Below are 16,777 nucleotides of genomic sequence, written 5' to 3'. Positions count from 1 at the left end.
CTGCACTGCATTGCACATGCCCTGCCTTGCACACACTGCATTGCACGTGCATGCATACGTTGCACCGCACGTGTGCTGAACTTCACAGGCTGCTTGCCTCGCACATAAGGCACGCGCTGCTGTACACTGGCCATCCCCTGCACTGCACTGCACTGCACTGCATTGCATTGCATTGCACGCGCGCTGCACCGCGCGCACCGCCGCCGCCCCCACAGCGCCCCGCACACTGCGCACGCGCCGCGCAGCGCCCCAAGATGGCGGCCGCCCCCGACCACGCCCCTCCGCGCGGCGCCCGCCTCCCCAAGATGGCGGCCGCCCTCCCAAGATGGCGGCCGGCCGTGACTCCGCCCCCAGGCGCGCTGCCCACCTCCCCAAGATGGCGGCCGCCCTGAAGGCGGGGCGGCGCGGGGCGGGCCGGGTGCGGGCGGGCGGGAGGCGGTGAGCGGCGGTGGAGCCGTTCCGCGGGCAGCATGGGCAACTGCCACACGGTGGGGCCCAACGAGGCGCTGGTGGTGTCAGGTACGGGCGGGCACGGCGCTGAGGGGCGCTGGCTGGAAGGGGACCCGGGGGAGGCCTTGCGCTCTGAGGTTGGGACCGCGCTGGGGCTGCGCCAGGCCTGGGTGTGGGAGGGGGGGGCACGGCGCTGGGGGGGACTTGTGGCACCGGGGGGGTTAGAAGGTGTGTGGGGGTACGTGGCACTGGTGCGGCACTGGTGGTCCCAGCTCAGCCCTGAGACAACGGTGGGGATTGCTGAGGCCGTGGCAGGAGCAGGGAAACCGAGGCTGTGTGTGACTGCTGGCGCTCGGGAGGTGCAGGCAGCAGCTGGGGCAGCAGCGCTTCCATTGGTGCCCCCATAAGAGACCCCTAAAAAGGAGCTTCGCGCTGTGCTCGGCAGCCGAGGGGCCGTCCTCCGTCTGCACCAGGGCACCGTGCGGGCTGAAGGGTTTGCTGTAACCTCCGTTCCTTCCTGAAGCTCACAGCACGCAGCCCGCAGGACTTCGTGACATCAGCTGGTGAGCCTGGGCCGCTCCTGGATGCAGCACCGTGCCGTGGGACGAGGGCACAGCACGGCCCTGCCACGCAGGGTGGGCTCAGTGCCACCCCCACACACAGCTGTGCTGCCGTTCCCTGTGTCTCCTCAGCACCCCCGGGCAGAGCAGCAGGGTGCAGCCCTGGATTCCGGGAACCGGGGCGGTCTGTGTGCAGAACAGAGAGCTGACGGCATCCAGCACTTAATTGAGTGATATTAGGTCAGATCTGGGAAAGGGAGGAGGAATCTGACAGCAGGTCGTGGCAGCAGCTGGCTCTTGGCTTGCCGTCATACAGCTGTGATGTTTTCTTTTTGCTGGTGAGGCATCTCGGGCCCTGAGCACCAGGAGCAGCAGCCGTACCCTGGGAACGTGTGTGCATGCAGAGATCCACAGCCTTATTTGGGAAGCGGCCTCCAGGGCACGGCCGGCGCTGCGCTGCGTCCTTCCCTCTTGAGCAACACTCATTTCCTTCTAAGAAACTGCCCTCGGTCAGGCGATCCACGCAGAGCCCAGGAATGCTCTGGGGAGCCGTGCAAGGTGACAATGGGCTCTGCACTTTGAGTCTGACGTCGCAGGAGGAGCCGCAGGCCTCCCGCTGGGGCTCAGCGTGGGCCCTGGGGAGGCTTTGGCTCCTTGCAGGCTGCTCCTGGGCCCGGAGAAGCAATACCTGCTCACCCTGACGTCAGGCTTCCCACGGGATGCACGGATCCTCTCCAAGTGCGTAATGGGTCTCGGTTGCAGTCTGGCTGAACGCAGCCGTTGTGGCTCGGGATCAATCTGCTAATGCTGAAATCCGACACTAATATTTCTGCAGAGCCTCATCGTAAAGAGATGTCACGTTTAATGGCTGCGCTCATCTCACGGCTCCTGTGAGCCAGCAGGGCAAACAGCGCAGGGCTCGGCAGCAGCTGGGACAGCTGGAGGTGCTGGTGGGGCAGCGGGGTGCTGCTTCAGCTGGAGGTCAGGGTGTGAAAGGAGAAGCAATGGGGCCCAGCTCAGCTCTCCAGTGCAGCCCCTCTGGGCCTCTTTGATCTCTCTGGGAGTAAGAGAAGAGCTGGCAGCTGATTCTAGTTTTGTGTCAACATTTCCTGTCAGGCTCCAGCAGTCAGGGCTGGTTAACCCTTCCTGACCTGATCTGAGCGCTCACATCCTCTTGCTGCATCCCTCCCATTCCTGCAAGAGGAACGGTCTGTGAGGCAATGTACCATAAGAACAGAGCAGTCAGTTGTACACGTTTTGAACGCCAGAAGCACAGTCTTGTGGAGGCTCTGCGAGCCCTTCCTGCTCTGCGAGAGCCCTGCAGTCCTCAGATACTGTAAAGTTGGTGTGAGCCTGGCTGGAAAACCAGTGCCAGGGGACTTGACAGTGGTTCACTGTTCAGCTGAAGGGATTTATCAAGTTAGTGCCTTGTTTTGGCTTGAGTGGTGGAGTCAAGAATGGCCTTATTGAATGTGCGGATGACACGGAGCTGGGAATGGATTCGAGAGCTTTGAGGGCAGGATTAGGATCAAGGCAAACTCAACAGCTCGGCCAAATGGGCTGAAAGAAGTGTGGTGCAGCTCAGTGAAGAGAAATGCAGAGGGGGCTGTTGAGGGGAGAGGAACCAATCGCCTGAGAACTGAGCAGGAGAAGGTCCAGGCCGTGTCTTGCAGGACAGGGTCTGGGAATGGCACTCTCCGGGTCCCTCCAGAGAGGATTGCAGGAGAAGAGGTGGGCAGAGCAGACTCAGGACTTTCCTTTTGTTTCTGGCAGGGATTTTGAGGCAGCGTCTCAGCAGCTTGCTTGGGTTTGCTTGCATTCTTTGGGTTTCTGTTTGCAAGGTGGGTTCAGCCGGAGGTGTGGTTTGTAAACTCTCTGTGACAGCCGTACTCAGAGTTTGAAATGGTTGGATTTGGTTTGGATGACGTCCAGAAGGAGCTCAGAGGCACAACCTGCACCTCCCTGCTGCCCTGACCATCAGAGGGTTACAGGACCCGTCTCAGGATCCTGCATCTGATGAATTCAGTTTGTTAACCTTGTATGAGGCACGAGGACAAAGCCTGATTGATATTCACGGTGGCACCTAAGAAGCAGACGCTGATGTTAGTCTAGACCCTGCTTTGTGACGTGAGTTTCTTTGCGTATGCCTTTGCCTTTTCCTCTCTGTGTTCAGCAGTGTTCCCAGCAGTCACCCTGCTTAGTTCCCAGCAGCGGTTCCCTGCATCCACCGAAGAGCTCCGTTTACCTACAGACCCTCATAGGGTTCATCTCATGTCATCCAAACCAGACGCCGTGCTTTCTCTTGGCTCTGGGAAGCCGTGCTTGAACACGGGACCCCTTCATGTGGGAAGAGGCCAAGGTGGCTGGCAGCTGCGTGGCCGTGAATCCCCCATTGTAGCAGGCCTGGCTGTGGCACGCTGCACCCGGAAGGCGTGGGGATGTTTGTGGAAGGGACGGCCAAGTGGCTGTGAGACCCAACCCTGGGGAACAGCGGGCGTATTATAGCTGAAAAATGCACCTCCTCTGCCAAATCCCATTGTGCAAGAGGGGTTATTCTTCAGCCTTGCAAGGATTTCACTCTGTGGGTTCCTTTTTTCACTTGATCTCTGAGACTTGGCAAAGAGGCAGCAAGAAGTGCAATGGAAAATTAGCCATTGTGCATTACCGGGACAGAGCTCTGCTGCACTCCGACGTCCAGCTTGCAGGAGAACAACCAGCTGGCATCCCACCCCTGTTTAATGGCTTTGGCTTCCCTGTTTTTCCTATGCTTTGAACACTTCTGGGTGTACAGCACAGTTTAGCAAACGGACCTGCATAGCAGTGTTAGGTGGGTCTGGGAAGCAGGCGGTGGGTGTGATGCTGAGAGAGGCATTGCCTGCAGAAGAAAAGAGGAATCTGCGAGCAGAAGCACCTTCCCAAATTGTAACAGCAGTGCTATTAGGGCACGGTTTTCTCAGGGCACGATTCTGAAACAGTGACCACGTGGATGCTGTGAAATGAGCACCTTTCCACGCTGCCAGGAATACCTCCCTTCCTGTCCCTGGGAAATGAGGTCCTCCAGCAAACGTTAACAGGCACTGCAGTGCTGTGAGATTGCTCTGCTTGCGACTCGCCCTGTTTGGGTTCAGGGTTTTCCCTGACACGTGGGTGTAATGGTTCCTCCATCTGTGTTCTTCCCACTGTGCTGCAGGTGGCTGCTGTGGCTCCGACGTGAAGCAGTATGTGTACGGAGGCTGGGCCTGGGCCTGGTGGTGCATCACAGACACCCAGAGGTAAGGAGACCCAGAGGTAACCCCCACATTGCCTGTGGGTCTGGAGGACGTGCCAGGCAGAACCATCCCTGCAGGGCTGTCAGTGTCTGTAGGAACGCAGGGCTGGCCAGCACGTGGGAGACCGTGGATGAGCATCAGCCCTGCACTCTGCCTTTGGCTGCAGCCCCCACCTGCTGCCCAGCTCTGTTTTTCTAAAGGCTCACTGCTGTCACCACGAGAGCAGGCTGTGTTCCTGTTTAAAAGCACAGGAATTCCTTTCCTTCCCTTTCCTCGGTCACAGACTCTGCTAGCCTCTGAACTAACGTGCTGTGATACTGCTGCTGTGGCTCTTCTTTAGGACCTGTGGGGATGTTGCTAAGTGTGCCTCTGTCCTAACACCTCCCTCCCACTCAGACACAGGTTTCTCTGCCTCTAAAAAATAACAGGGAAAGGACAAAGACGTGACTTTGGGGTTTTTTGCACTACGTGAAGGCCTGAGGTTGCAGCTAACCTTCCTTCTTCCATGTCCACGTGTTGCCACCAGCAGACTGCCAGCATGCTGCTGCCCTCGCCCTGCAGATGCTGCACAGCCGTCAGTGCTGCTCACCTGGCTCAGCCAGCATGCTGCTGGCAATGGGCTCACAGCTCACAGCTCCTTCCATGGGACCCTGCATGAAGAGTCTCAGCTAACACCCTCTGCTTTGGCCCAGGCTCTCTGGCAGTGCTGCTATTAACTGGTGAAGTTGAGCAAAGGGTGAGTCCAGGTTAGAGAGCTGCTTGCTGGGAACGAGCTGTCACGTGCTGGAGGTGTGTGCACTGTCTGGCAGATGGGGCTTAGACAGGATTGCCAGCACCCAAGCAAATATTGTACTTTAAAATCTATACCCTCGGGTCACACCACGGGGCTAAATTCTCCTTTTTGAGACTGGAGTCTTTCCCAGATACCATAAGCTGTGCCACGATTGGGACCTGCTGCATGCACACGAGCGAGGCAGATTTCTTCCTTTGAAATTAGGACATCTTTTCTGGAACCGTGGATGAGACAGCAGCAGTTGTGTTGCTGTCAGCGGCTCCTCGCCAGGGAGCACCAACCTGGGGACAGAAGGAACACTTGGAGCTGGCAGGGCAGTGGGCTCTTATCCTGCTGCAATTTTGAGGGCTGAGGGGGGGGAAAAAAAACAGGAAAAATCTCATCCCCGCGTTGAGGTCAGGAATAAAAGCAGCCAGAGGGGCAGTGCCTCCCAGGGAACCAAATGGTGTTATTCAGCCTCTGTCAGGACAGCACTTGGAAGCACCTTCTCTTCCCAGTGCTTTAGCGGGGATGTGTAGCCAGATCCCTGGTGCTTTTATTTTTCTGGCCCATCTTTAATGTTGGCGTAGAGGCAGCTAAGCTATTACAAAAGGTTATTCTCTGTGTTAAAAGTGCTGCAGCAGAAAATTCCAGCTGACTGACTTCAGGACAGCAGTGCAGGTGGGTTACGGGTGGCAGCACCTGATGGGGGTCGGGGTGACACCCCGGCCTCTTTAACCTCACTGAAAAGCAGAGCCCGATGCTGAGAGCTCCATGCAGCGTGGGGGAAGCCGTGCCCAGCATCACAGAGTCCAGGGAGCAGCAGTGGGAGAAATGCAGGCTGAACAGGGAAAAGCTGAAACCTGAAAGCCCCGTCTGTCCTTTGCAACAAGTGTCTTACTCTCTGGTAACTGCTTTGTGTATTTGCTGTCCTACCCTTATTCCTCGCTGCTCAGACTGTCTTTGGAGGTTATGACCATCCTCTGTCGCTGTGAGAATATTGAGACGTCGGAGGGGGTCCCACTGTACGTAACAGGGGTTGCACAGGTAATAATCCACCGGCTTCCTAACATCATGTCTAACTATTTCTGCCTCTGTTTTGAGCAACAGCAGCAGCAGCAGCAGCAGGACAACATAAAAACTAATGGTTTTCTAATGGGACAGTGAACATCTCAGCACCTTCCTCTCCTACCCCTCCTCTGGGCTGCACTCCGCAGTGTGTAGGCAATGCAGACAGAAGCATACTTGGCAAATTCCAAATCCAGCATTGCTGTGCTGGCTCCTGATAGCGCTGCAGTCGTTTGCTCCAGCCGTAACCCTTCCCTTGGCAGCACCATTTGCATCGCGTGCAGAAGTGCATCTGGCCGCAGACAGGCAAGGCTGGGTTTTGCACGGCCTTCGGGGAGGGTGGGCAGCTGAGCTTTGGGTCGTTTCAAAAGGAAGTCTGCACCCACGTGGGGAAATGGCAGCTCTCTCCTTTTGAACACGAATTTCCACTACGCCCTTCCTCGTCCGTCCAGAGGCAGTGCCCGTTTTGGATGCTGTCTCATTTAAAAGCACGGCGTGGAGACCTTGGGGGAGTTGCAGCAGTGAGGAGCGGTGTTTGCTCTGTGCTGTGAGCAGTTACAGGCCACCATCACAGCAATTACCGAACTTCCCTGGGACTTGCCAGCTAGGAAGCAGCACAGCACTCAATTTAAATTAGAGGTATGGATTAGGCCTTCAGAAGTCCTACGCCAGCTGATTAAAGCTGCATATGGCACAAAATGCCTGCACGCATCCTGGGCAGCGAGACCTCGTGTTATCAGCTCCCAGCTTGCATGCCAGTTCAATTAGGACAGCAGCCAGGGCAGGCTTGGGCTCGCAGGGATTTGTTTGAGCACCCCACCAATCCCAAACATGCCCACGGCGTGCACGTTGCAGCCCCGTGCCACCCACTCCTGCTTTGGATGCTTGAGCTAATGCTGACCAACACGAGCACGCTGCCCCGTTGCTCTGTGTCCCAGCACGTTCCCAGCTCGGTGCAGCTGCTCCTATCGATGGGCTGTGCTGCCTGGAGCACAGCTCGTGTGTCACCATCTCGTGACCTGCAGATCTGTCCGCGGCACCTTCAGCCCTTGCCAAAAGGGCTGTGTGACCCCCAGAGGAGCTGGAGACACGCGACCCAAAGGCAAACAGGAAAAGTAGGGAGGTGAGGGAGTAGGGCTGTTAATGCTAACCCAGCGAGGGAAAAGGCATGGCTGCGTCTTGCAGCACCAGCATCAGGGGTGTGACACAGGGTGGGTACACATGGGCTCCGTGCTGTGCTTTTAAACCAATGACAGCAGCCAGAGCTGGGGACCCAAAGCTCCTGGCCAACCCACCGGCCCTGCTGATAGATTCCTTTAAGTGCTACTTGGAAATCTCTTTGTCCAAGGCGTCTTGTCTGTCTCCAGCCACATACAGCTCTGTGCCTGTCTCGCATTACCCGTAGGAGTGCGGCCGGCAGCCGGGGCAGGAGGTGCAGGGGAAGGCAGAGTGTGTGTTACCTGGAAACGTGCAAATATTTTACATTTTTTGGCAGGATTTCCCTAGAGATAATGACGTTACAGCCCAGGTGTGAGGACGTAGAGACGGCGGAGGGGGTAGCTTTAACTGTCACAGGTGTGGCACAGGTACAGTAACTCCAAACCATCATTTCAGGAATGCATGTCTCTAACTGGCTTTCCCCCTTACGAGGTTTGCTGTTGTCCTGGAACAGAAGCCAACTGCTCTGAGACAAATCCTGGTACGAAACCACGCTGTCCTCTTTGGTTCGAGCACGGTACAGCATGTCCGAGTTGTAAACGGGGGTTGCGACCTCTCCCCTCCCCAAAATCATTCCTCTTCTTCCAGTGTCTCATTTGTCTGTGTGGCGGATGAGATGTGTGGGTGACTTCATCTGTGTGTGCTGTACCGTGGTGCCCTTGGAGCTGTGTGACACCGCAGGGCTGAGCGTTGGGTTGCTTTGGGTTATTGGTGGTAGCGTGTGGGTCTTGTTGTTCTTCACGGTGAGTTAAAGCTTAAAGAAAGAACCCAACCTGAACTCAGGGCAATAAAATCTGTGTATGAAACTCCTGGCTTGAATTGAGTTTTGGTTGTCTCCAAGCCTTCTCCAGACACAGCCAAAATCTCACGTGCACCAGGAGCCCCCCAGGGTGAGCACTGCAGCCCTTTAAGAGCTGTGCATTGCAGAGATCCCACCCAGTGCTCTTCCAGGGGCCCTTTGCTTGGCCCCGAACGGACGTGGTGGTGTAACTGGGGGTGTGCTCAGCCAGGAGCAGTGTCTGCATACCGCACACAGCAGAAGGGCTGGGCACACGTGTGGCTTCAGCTCTGTCTTTGCATGGTTGGAGAAATGCATGCGCCCCCGCCTCCCTCATACACCTCCATAACGCTGCCAGCTTCTCCATCTTCTGTTTGGCAACAGTCCTTCAGGGGAGGGATTTCTGTGAAGCCCTTTTTAGCTTCCTTTTGGAACATCCTCCCACTGCCCACAGCAGTGCTGGGCTGGGCAGTGCATGCAGGCAGAAGGCTGCACCACCAGGTGCCTCGCTTTAAAAATGCAGCTCCAAATCCACCTCGGTCACATTACTTGCTATTCCCACTGTTGTTGTTTTGTTTGCTCGTTGTGTTTTCTTTCTTTTCCCTGCTGCCAATTCTTTCGTTTTAAAGGCTCCATAAGGTTTAAGTAGGTGAGATGGGGGGAACGCACAGCCTTTGCTGTGCCAGTGCTCTGAGCCTCAAGCTTGCTGCGTTCTCTCTGCTCACCCCTTGCAGAGGATGCTGCTGGCTGGAGCCAGTTGTGTGGTGTCCACCCTGTTTCATGGAGGCTCTCTGGTCCCAACGGTGTTTGAAGGTGCACCAGCTGTCGTAGTGCCCTATCTGAAGCACTGGAAATGAGCTGGCCACAAATTGCTCGACCCTGCGTTGCTTTGCACAGCCTTTGCTTGGCATCGAGCTGAGAGCTCCGTTGTTTGGGCTGATGGAGCTCTGGGTTGGTTTGCAGAGCTGTGCCTTGCTCCTGTTACCCTGCAGGGCCCTCCTGTCTGAGCAGCAGCCCACGTTTGCTGAGAGGTGAGCCTTGTGCACGGCCGGAGCAGCTCTCCCAGCTCCTGCTTGCTTGGAAAATGCAGCCTGGAGGAGGGATGCAGCCCTGGGAGGAGCGCAGAGGTCTCACGGAGATCTGTCACACTCACCTGAGGTTTTGGCATTTCTTGGTGTGATCAGGGGTAGCGTTGTGGTGTTGACCTTGTCACCTCACGGACCTAGAAATAGCTGTGTTGCTTTTACTGGCACTTAAACCCTGAACATGGGTCTGGCAGGTGGCAGGATGAGGTCCGGAGGTCGTGAAACCACCGAGAACACACAGTGGGGCCCACAGAGGGTCTCATTTGGAGGTCTTTGAGCCGGGATGATGCTGGGCTCTCAGGCAGCAGCAGCCAGAGCTGGTGGGACAGGACGCAGCATGGCACCAGCATCTCTGGGGACAGAGAGCTGCCCTCATCACTGGCACTGCCCAGCCCCGCTGTCTCCATCAGAGGGTGCTGTGGGACGCTCTGAGCACCCAGCCATGCTGGCTGCATGCTGCTGTTGGCCCTGCTCCCTCCCCTGCTGCTGCCAGACATACAGCTGTCCTTACGTCCTGGGTCACCAGGAGCTGCCACTTTGGGACTGCGCTCAGTAACTGGGGCTGTGCGCTGCGTCTCCACTGTCTGCCATCCCCAGTGGGGCTTTTAACCCAGCGGGATCAGCCCTGGGGATTGGCAGCAGGTGGTGAGGAGCAGGCTGGCCAGGTGCTGCCACATGGGGGCACACGGAGCCCCCGGGCACGTGCAGACCAAACACAATGCGCTGTGGCCATTTTGTGTCATCCCTCCTTGCAGGGAACACCACGTGGAACCCCCGTTCCCATCAGTAGCATGGGGATCTGGCAGCCCGGTGGTGGTGCTGCTGCTGCTGCTGCTGCTCTTGGGTGTCTCTCCCACCTTAGACAGGCGCATTCAGCCCCTTTGGTTTTGTCTCCCGTCTCCAGGTGAAGATAATGACCGAGAAGGAGCTCCTGGCTGTGGCCTGTGAGCAGTTCTTGGGGAAGAACGTGCAGGATGTGAAGAACGTGGTCCTTCAGACACTGGAGGGGCATCTGCGCTCCATCCTAGGTGCGGATGGGCTCACAGTCTTGCAGGCATCTCGAGCAGCTTTTTCCCCCTGTGCTGATCCCACCGTGGCAGGCCACAATGGCTGTTTCCTCTGCTGACTGCAGACGTGGCAGCTTAGATTGTTCCTCCCCTCCAGCAGCTCGTGCTGTGCTGCTGGGCGTTGTGATAAATGAGTTTTCGGTGCCTGCAGTAAGAGATGTCTGAGTCCCCACGGGTTGCAGGTAGCCCTGTGTGTGGCTGCACTTCTGAGATGCTGATGTGCAGAACATGGGCCGGGCAGTGAGCTGTGCCCTTGTGCCCAGAGCTGACCTCACTGTCTGTGTGATTTGGGACAATTAGGCTGTTGCTGAGCTCAGACCCATGCTGTTATATGCTACCTGTTCCGAATGAAGTGCTTTGGCTGCCTTCCCTCTGCAGGAACCCTGACGGTGGAGCAGATCTACCAGGACAGGGACCAGTTTGCCAAGCTGGTGCGGGAGGTGGCAGCTCCAGATGTGGGTCGCATGGGTATCGAGATCCTGAGCTTTACCATCAAGGTACGCCCTGACATGGCGCATAACACTGTGGGACAGCCAGCCGTGCTGTGAAGCAGTGACAGAGCCTGGCCCTGGCTCTCCCGCTGAGGCTGATGGAAAAGCAGTGGCTGTCAGCCTGCCCCAGCCCTCCAGGGGTTTCCATGACAGCCGCTGCAACGTGCCCTGCATCCAGGCAGCACTGTGCAAACAGGAGAGCTCGCTGCTGGCTGAGCCCCCAGGGCTGGAGGGAGGATGCTGGGAGAGCCCGCCTCCCCTGTGGCGCCTGGTTCTGCTTGGCAGCAGGCTGACGTGGCTCTTCCTGACCCCGGCCTAACAAATGATTGCTCTGAGCTCCAGCGGGAAGGCAACAAGATGGAGTCTCTCATTGGAATCTGCTGCGACTTATCTTCCCCCCTCTAGGATGTCTATGACAAAGTGGATTACCTGAGCTCCCTGGGGAAGACTCAGACTGCGGCTGTCCGAAGGGATGCAGACATTGGTGTGGCAGAAGCTGAGCGAGACGCTGGCATTCGGGTGAGTGCAGGGCTGTGCTCAGCTTCCCAGAGCAGCGTTTTGCTCCAGCTGCACACCCTTGAGCTCTGCTCTCCGTTTTCTCTCTGCAGGAGGCAGAGTGCAAGAAGGAAATGTTGGATGTCAAGTTCATGGCAGATACTAAAATAGCAGATTCCAGGCGTGCTTTTGAACTGCAGAAAGCTGCCTTCACCGAGGAGGTCAACATTAAGGTGAGTGGTATCTGACAGCCTGCTGCTGTTCCCTGGTTTGCAGTAGTGTTGGTTGCTCCAAAGCTTTCCAGCTTCCTCCCTCTGCATGTTCAGAGAGCTGGGGCTGGAGAACGCAGGTCTGTGTGTCACAGTGCACGCTCCTTGCAGCAGATCCCTCTCCTACCCTGCTGCCATCACTTGTATGAGACTAGGAGGGGATGGAAGGGTGGGGAGAGTTGCCTGAGTTGAACCCAGGGCTGGTTTTGTTCAAGAGCACACAGAGAGGGACTGCGAGTGCAGCACTGAGGACTGGGATGTCACCCCTGGGTGGGAGATTTGACCCACGTCTGGTTTCAGAGCCTGCCCAGGGTCCCTGTGTCTGCACCCGGGAGGCGGCGGCCAAGCCCCCTGTTCTCCTCTCTCCCACATGCAGACAGCTGAGGCCCAGCTGGCCTACGAGCTCCAGAGTGCCCGGGAGCAGCAGAAGATCCGCCAGGAGGAGATAGAAATCGAGGTGGTGCAACGCAAGAAGCAGATCGATGTCGAAGAGAAGGAGATCATCCGGAAGGAGAAGGAGCTGATAGCCACTGTGAAGCGGCCGGCTGAGGCCGAAGCTTACCGCATCCAGCAGATCGCCGAGGGGGAGAAGTGAGTGAGCCCTGAGCCGGTCGGGGGGCGCGGGGACCCGTCCTGTGCCTGGCTGTGTGCTGGGCTGGGTGGGAGCACTGTGCCGCGGCCCAGCTTGCGGGCTGATGGCGGAGATGCTGGCTGCTATAGGGCTGGCTTTGCCTTTTCAGGGTAAGGCGGGTCCTCCTGGCTCAGGCGGAGGCAGAGAAGATCCGCAAGATCGGAGAAGCCGAGGCCTTCGTGATTGAGGCCATCGGGATGGCAGAGGCTGAGAGGATGAAGCTGAAGGCCGAAGCGCTCCAGAGCTACGGGGAGGCCGCCCAGCTGGCGCTGGTGCTGGATGCGCTGCCTGAGGTGAGGAGGGAGCAGCCTTCCCCTGCTCTGGGCCGGAGGTGGGGAGTTCCCATGCTGGGCCAGGACTCCTGGAGGCACAGAGAGGCCCCGTGTGGGTCTGACCGGCAGCTCATCCCACGCTCCATCCCTGCCTCCCCAGATCGCTGCCAAAGTGGCTGCTCCGCTCTCCAGAGTGGATGAGATCGTCGTCCTCAGCGGGGAGAGCGGCAATGTGACGTCCGAGGTGAACCGCCTGCTGGCCGAGATCCCCGCCTCTGTGCGTGCCATCACCGGCGTGGACCTCACAAAGGTGAGCCGAGCACCGGCAGCAGCCGCTGCCTCTCGGGGTGCGGGGATTTGCCCTCCGTTGTTCAGATTTGAGGCAGCCCCTTCCCGCAGCCCTGCACCCTCCTGCGGCCCCAACACTTCTCTCTTTCCCTCCTGCAGATCCCCCTGATCCAGAAAGCCACTGGAGCCCAGGCATGAGACCCAAAGCGCGTGAAGATCACTCCCTGTTATGCACTCCGACATCAACTGCCTTCGACACTTGGGAATTCCTTTTCTATCAGAGACAATTGGAGTTTCGTTTTTAAGCTCTGGTGCCTTATTTTGTAGGGCCAGAAAGATGCATGTTCAATCAGCCGCTCTTTTTGTTACAAAGGGTGGGAGGAGATTTATTTTCTAACTAACTGTATATTGTATCCAGCCGGTGTTTGGCTCTGATCCACAGTTAGGACTGGCAGCTTGTCTGGTGTTGCTGTTCTCTGTCCTCGGGGGCTCGGCGTGATGTGTGCAGGCACCGGGACCTGCTCTGGGCTCCCTGCCCTCCCACTGCGACCCTATGGGGCGCTGCCCAGACCCCCTCCTGCTGCCCACAAGCTGGGTTTGTGGTTGGCTTTCCGTGTCTGTCTGTCTCGCCTGCAGCCTGGGCTTCCCAGAGGTGGCAGTCCCACCCTGGGTGGGTGATGCTGGGGCACTGCCAGGGCTCAGTGCCTGCTCCCATCCTGCCTTCCCTCAGGGAATTTCCTGCTGGCCTCTCGCTCAGCCCTGAGCCGGGTCCCTTGGTGCCGTGCTGCCCCCCACCCTTCGGTTCCCTGACCTCCAGGAGTGCTGCAGGGCAGCCATCCCAAAAAGAAACGTTGTGCCAAAGCTGCTCCATGGTACCAGAGGGAGGCAAACCACCCGGGCTGCTGTCCCTGAGTGCCACCGTGCCTCTCACCTCTGCTAGCAGAGCAAGGGGCTGAGTGGCATGGGATGATGGCACGGGGCACTGCGGTGGGGACACGTTCCTCCTGCAGCTGACCTGCAGCACTCCTGCAAACCCCCTCCCACCCGGCAGCCCGTGGCCTTGCTGTCCCCAGGGGCACTGCGAAAAGGCTGTCCCCTCTGTGTCCCCTGCAGTGCCACCGTGAGCAGGCGCTGACCTTCACCCGCTCTGTGTCTGTCCCACTGCCTGTGTTTGGTGTGGCTGTGCCTAAAAATGTGTGCATTGAGTCCCAGCTGGTGGGACGGGGGGGTCCCGACTTTGTGCATCAGGTGCCACAGCTCAGTGTCACCCCCTTTGCAGAGGGGTGGCTGCTGGGTACAGAGACCCAGGCCCGCTTCGCCCTGGCAGTGCCACTGGTGCTGCACTGTCCCCTCCCTGTTGCTGTACAGGGGGGCCAGGCCTTATCAGCCCCCAGCTTGTGGCCACCAGCCCTGATCTGGCGCCTGCCGATGGGTGTGCCGGGCAAGGCGCCCTATCTATGTGTGTGTGTGCATGCCTGCGCCGTGTCACTGCTGTGTGATAATAAAGCCTGTCACCTCGTGCCCTGCCTCTTGTCCTGTGCCGTCTGTCCCCACTCCACACCCCCAAAGCGTTTGCCCTCCTGGCAGCCCACCTTGGCTGCACTCAGGTGTCCCCCCATCACCATATCCCCACGGTCCCATTGCGCTGTCCCCAGGGCTGCTCCCTGCCTGCCCTACGTGGGGTTCAAGCCCCATCCTGTTCCACTTTGCTGGGTGACGGCAGCTCCCTGTGTCACGCGGGGACCCCATCGCCGTGGGGGCACTGATGCCGGCAGGGACTGAAGGCTCCATCTGTCCCCTGGTTGGTGGCACTGCGCTGTGCCCACCGGCTCTGCTGCCAGCCCTGGGCAGCACCCGTGGGTGTGAGAGATGGAGAAGGGCTTTCACCGGGGTCTGCAGCAGCAGGGGAAGGGATGGTGGGCTGTGAGGGTGGCACTTCCCAGTGAGAGGGCTGAGGCTGTGGTGCAGAGCGCCCAGAGGTGCCGATGCTCCATCCCTGGAGGTGCACAAGGCCGGGTTGGGCACATCGTGGCGGTGCCCCATGGAAGGGGTCAGACAGGGCAGCCCAAAGTCCCTTCCAGCACAGGCAATGCTGTGACTCCATGTCCTGGGACACCTCTGTCCCCAGTCCTGGTGGTGGTCCCCAGCTGGTGGCTCTGCTGCTACCTGTCCTCTCCATGTGAATGAGGACATCCAGCAACCAGGGGGCTCTGCAGACACAGTCCCCTCGTGCCCCCGAGCCCCTCCGTGTTCCCCCCAAGGGCTGGGCAGGACAGAAGGGCCCCCCGTCCTTCACGCCCCACACAGGGTGGCTCTGCAGATAGGTGGGTGGGGATGGGTTGGTGGCTCCTTATCTACAGCCAGACACAGCCCTGCAGCATCGGTGCAGGGGGGCTGCACTACCAAAGCCCCCACAGCTGCTCTGCAGTGCCGTCCTGGGGGCCACACACATGGCAGTGCGTGGATGTGGAGCACAGCTGAGCGAGCAGCGGGGATGGGGACACTGGGGGGCACTTTGGCAAAGTCCCTGCTCTGGGTGCTGGGTGCTTGTGCTGCGGTTTGGGGACACTCGCATGACAACAAGGTCCAAAGGGAGCAGGGACAGCCCCTTGTCGTCCCCAGGTCCCGGTGTCCTCGTGTTGCTGGGGACACGCTGCTGCTGGCAGCTGTGCCACCTCCTGCCGGGGTCTGGCCATGCTGCCCCCGTCACCCAGAGGGGACAGCAGGGCTGGGAACACCTCACACCCCAGGGCAGGGTCTGCAGTAGCCACCCAGTACTGCTTATCGGGGTCTCCAAGCACACAGCCCCGGTGGGGGCTTATCGCGTCCCTGCAGGTGGCTTCCAGGAATGCCACCGTGTCCCTGCCCTGCCAGCACAAACAGCACAATGGCACGGTGCTGGCTGCAGGATGTGACCCTGGGGGGGACACACAGAGCTGGGGACATGTATGGGCAGAGCCAAGCACGGGCAGGTGGCACATAAAGCCAGGCACTGCATGGCTGTTTGGGGACACACATGGCCAGGGGCCGCGAGTGGGCGCAGTCATGCACACTGAGGTGACACAGCCCTCTTGGGGACACATGGATCCATCCCTTGGGGTAGCGTGTGTGTCACAGGGACACACTGGGCACCAGTTTGCCATGGGCAGCTCCCAGTCTGGGATGAAGGACTGGGGGGGGGATCCAACAGGGTCCCTGGGACCCCCCCTGTCCTCATGTCCCCCACAGGCAGAGCTTTGTGGGATGGCACAGAGCTGCTGGATTCTGCCCCCCCCCTCCTCCCCCCTGGGCACGAAGGGGTTATAGGGCCACACCAGCTGTGCCGTGCAGATGTGAGATATGCAGATGAGGCCATGCAGGTTCTATAAAGCGGGTGCAGCAGCAGCACCCCACAAAGCAGCGGGGTCACCCCGAGAGGTGGGTGCTGCCTACGGGGACGCAGCGGGGAGGTGGTGGCACTTTGGGGACGGGGTGACACTAACGATGCTCTCCTCTCCTCTCATTTAGGTGCTGCTCAGCACGCTGCCCGCCGCCCTGGGCTGGATATCATCATATACTGTAAGTTCACTATGAGACACTACAGTATAGATGATGTACTCCCCTGGGCTGCACCCGACCCCGAGAGCTGCTCTGTGGGACTGCGGTGTGGGGCGCAGGGGGGTCGTGGGGCACCCTGAGGAGCGGATGCAGCCAAGGACACATGGCTGGCAGGGAAACCGTTACCATTACTGAGTTTAGTAATGGTAACGGTTCTGCTGACGGCCAGGCATGCAGCGAGGAATGGGTTGGTGTGGGTTGGTGGTGTGGGTTCAATAAAGTCAGAGATGGCACAGAGACGGCGGCTCCTTCCCTTGTGTGTGTGTGGGGGGGGTCAATGTTGGGGTGGGAAGGGGCATGGAGTGGGACGGTTAGCGATGCTGTGAGGGGTGTGGGGCACTAAAGGAGCACTGGGGGTGCTGGGGGGCATTGCATGGGGGTCAGCAGGGAGCACTGAGGGGTGCAGGGGGCACTGGGATGGGCTGGGGAGTATTGTGGGGGACAGCGGGATGAGTTGCAGAGAACAT

The 16,777-nt window shown here is 58.8% G+C and overlaps 1 protein-coding gene, 1 long non-coding RNA gene and 2 other non-coding genes across 15 annotated transcripts; all 4 read left to right on the top strand.

Annotated features, from left to right (window-relative positions):
- The first annotated feature begins 437 nt into the window (after window positions 1–437).
- FLOT2 (flotillin 2) lies at window positions 438–14,239 on the top strand. 12 transcript variants are annotated; one of them, XM_046902387.1, is made up of 13 exons: window positions 1,523–1,748; window positions 1,846–3,137; window positions 4,201–4,282; window positions 6,008–6,076; window positions 7,615–7,705; window positions 10,105–10,228; window positions 10,646–10,764; window positions 11,164–11,277; window positions 11,367–11,486; window positions 11,899–12,113; window positions 12,263–12,446; window positions 12,586–12,735; window positions 12,873–14,239. In XM_046902387.1, the coding sequence occupies exons 4-13, from the start codon at window positions 6,024–6,026 to the stop codon at window positions 12,909–12,911; spliced, it is 1,209 nt and encodes a 402-aa protein (XP_046758343.1). In that variant the 5' UTR covers window positions 1,523–1,748; window positions 1,846–3,137; window positions 4,201–4,282; window positions 6,008–6,023; the 3' UTR covers window positions 12,912–14,239. The 12 variants fall into 12 exon arrangements, with proteins under 12 accessions (XP_040506014.1, NP_001383652.1, NP_001383653.1 ...); XM_040650080.2 differs by lacking the exons at window positions 1,523–1,748; window positions 1,846–3,137 and adding an exon at window positions 438–519; XM_040650081.2 differs by lacking the exon at window positions 1,846–3,137.
- Window positions 14,240–15,626: 1,387 nt separating this feature from the next.
- Window positions 15,627–16,547, top strand: LOC121107271. The gene is made up of 2 exons (XR_005841011.2): window positions 15,627–16,130; window positions 16,221–16,547. It is a non-coding gene; the product is annotated as an uncharacterized LOC121107271 (long non-coding RNA).
- MIR144 (microRNA 144) lies at window positions 16,239–16,323 on the top strand. Its single transcript, NR_031585.1, has one exon. It is a non-coding gene; the product is annotated as a microRNA 144 (primary transcript).
- MIR451B (microRNA 451b) lies at window positions 16,410–16,478 on the top strand. The gene has a single exon (NR_031584.2). It is a non-coding gene; the product is annotated as a microRNA 451b (primary transcript).
- Window positions 16,548–16,777: the final 230 nt, after the last annotated feature.

The sequence above is a fragment of the Gallus gallus genome, chromosome 19 (assembly GCF_016699485.2).
Source record: "Gallus gallus isolate bGalGal1 chromosome 19, bGalGal1.mat.broiler.GRCg7b, whole genome shotgun sequence".
Lineage (NCBI taxonomy): Eukaryota > Metazoa > Chordata > Aves > Galliformes > Phasianidae > Gallus > Gallus gallus.
This window is presented reverse-complemented; position numbering and strand designations above follow the sequence as displayed.

Coding starts and splice junctions, on each gene's coding strand:
- FLOT2 (XM_040650080.2), top strand. CDS start 471: ATGGGCAACTGCCACACGGTGGGGCCCAACGAGGCGCTGGTGGTGTCA. Junction 10,765..11,163: donor TCCTGAGCTTTACCATCAAG/GTACGCCCTGAC, acceptor TCCCCCCTCTAG/GATGTCTATGACAAAGTGGA. Junction 12,736..12,872: donor CCGGCGTGGACCTCACAAAG/GTGAGCCGAGCA, acceptor TCCCTCCTGCAG/ATCCCCCTGATCCAGAAAGC.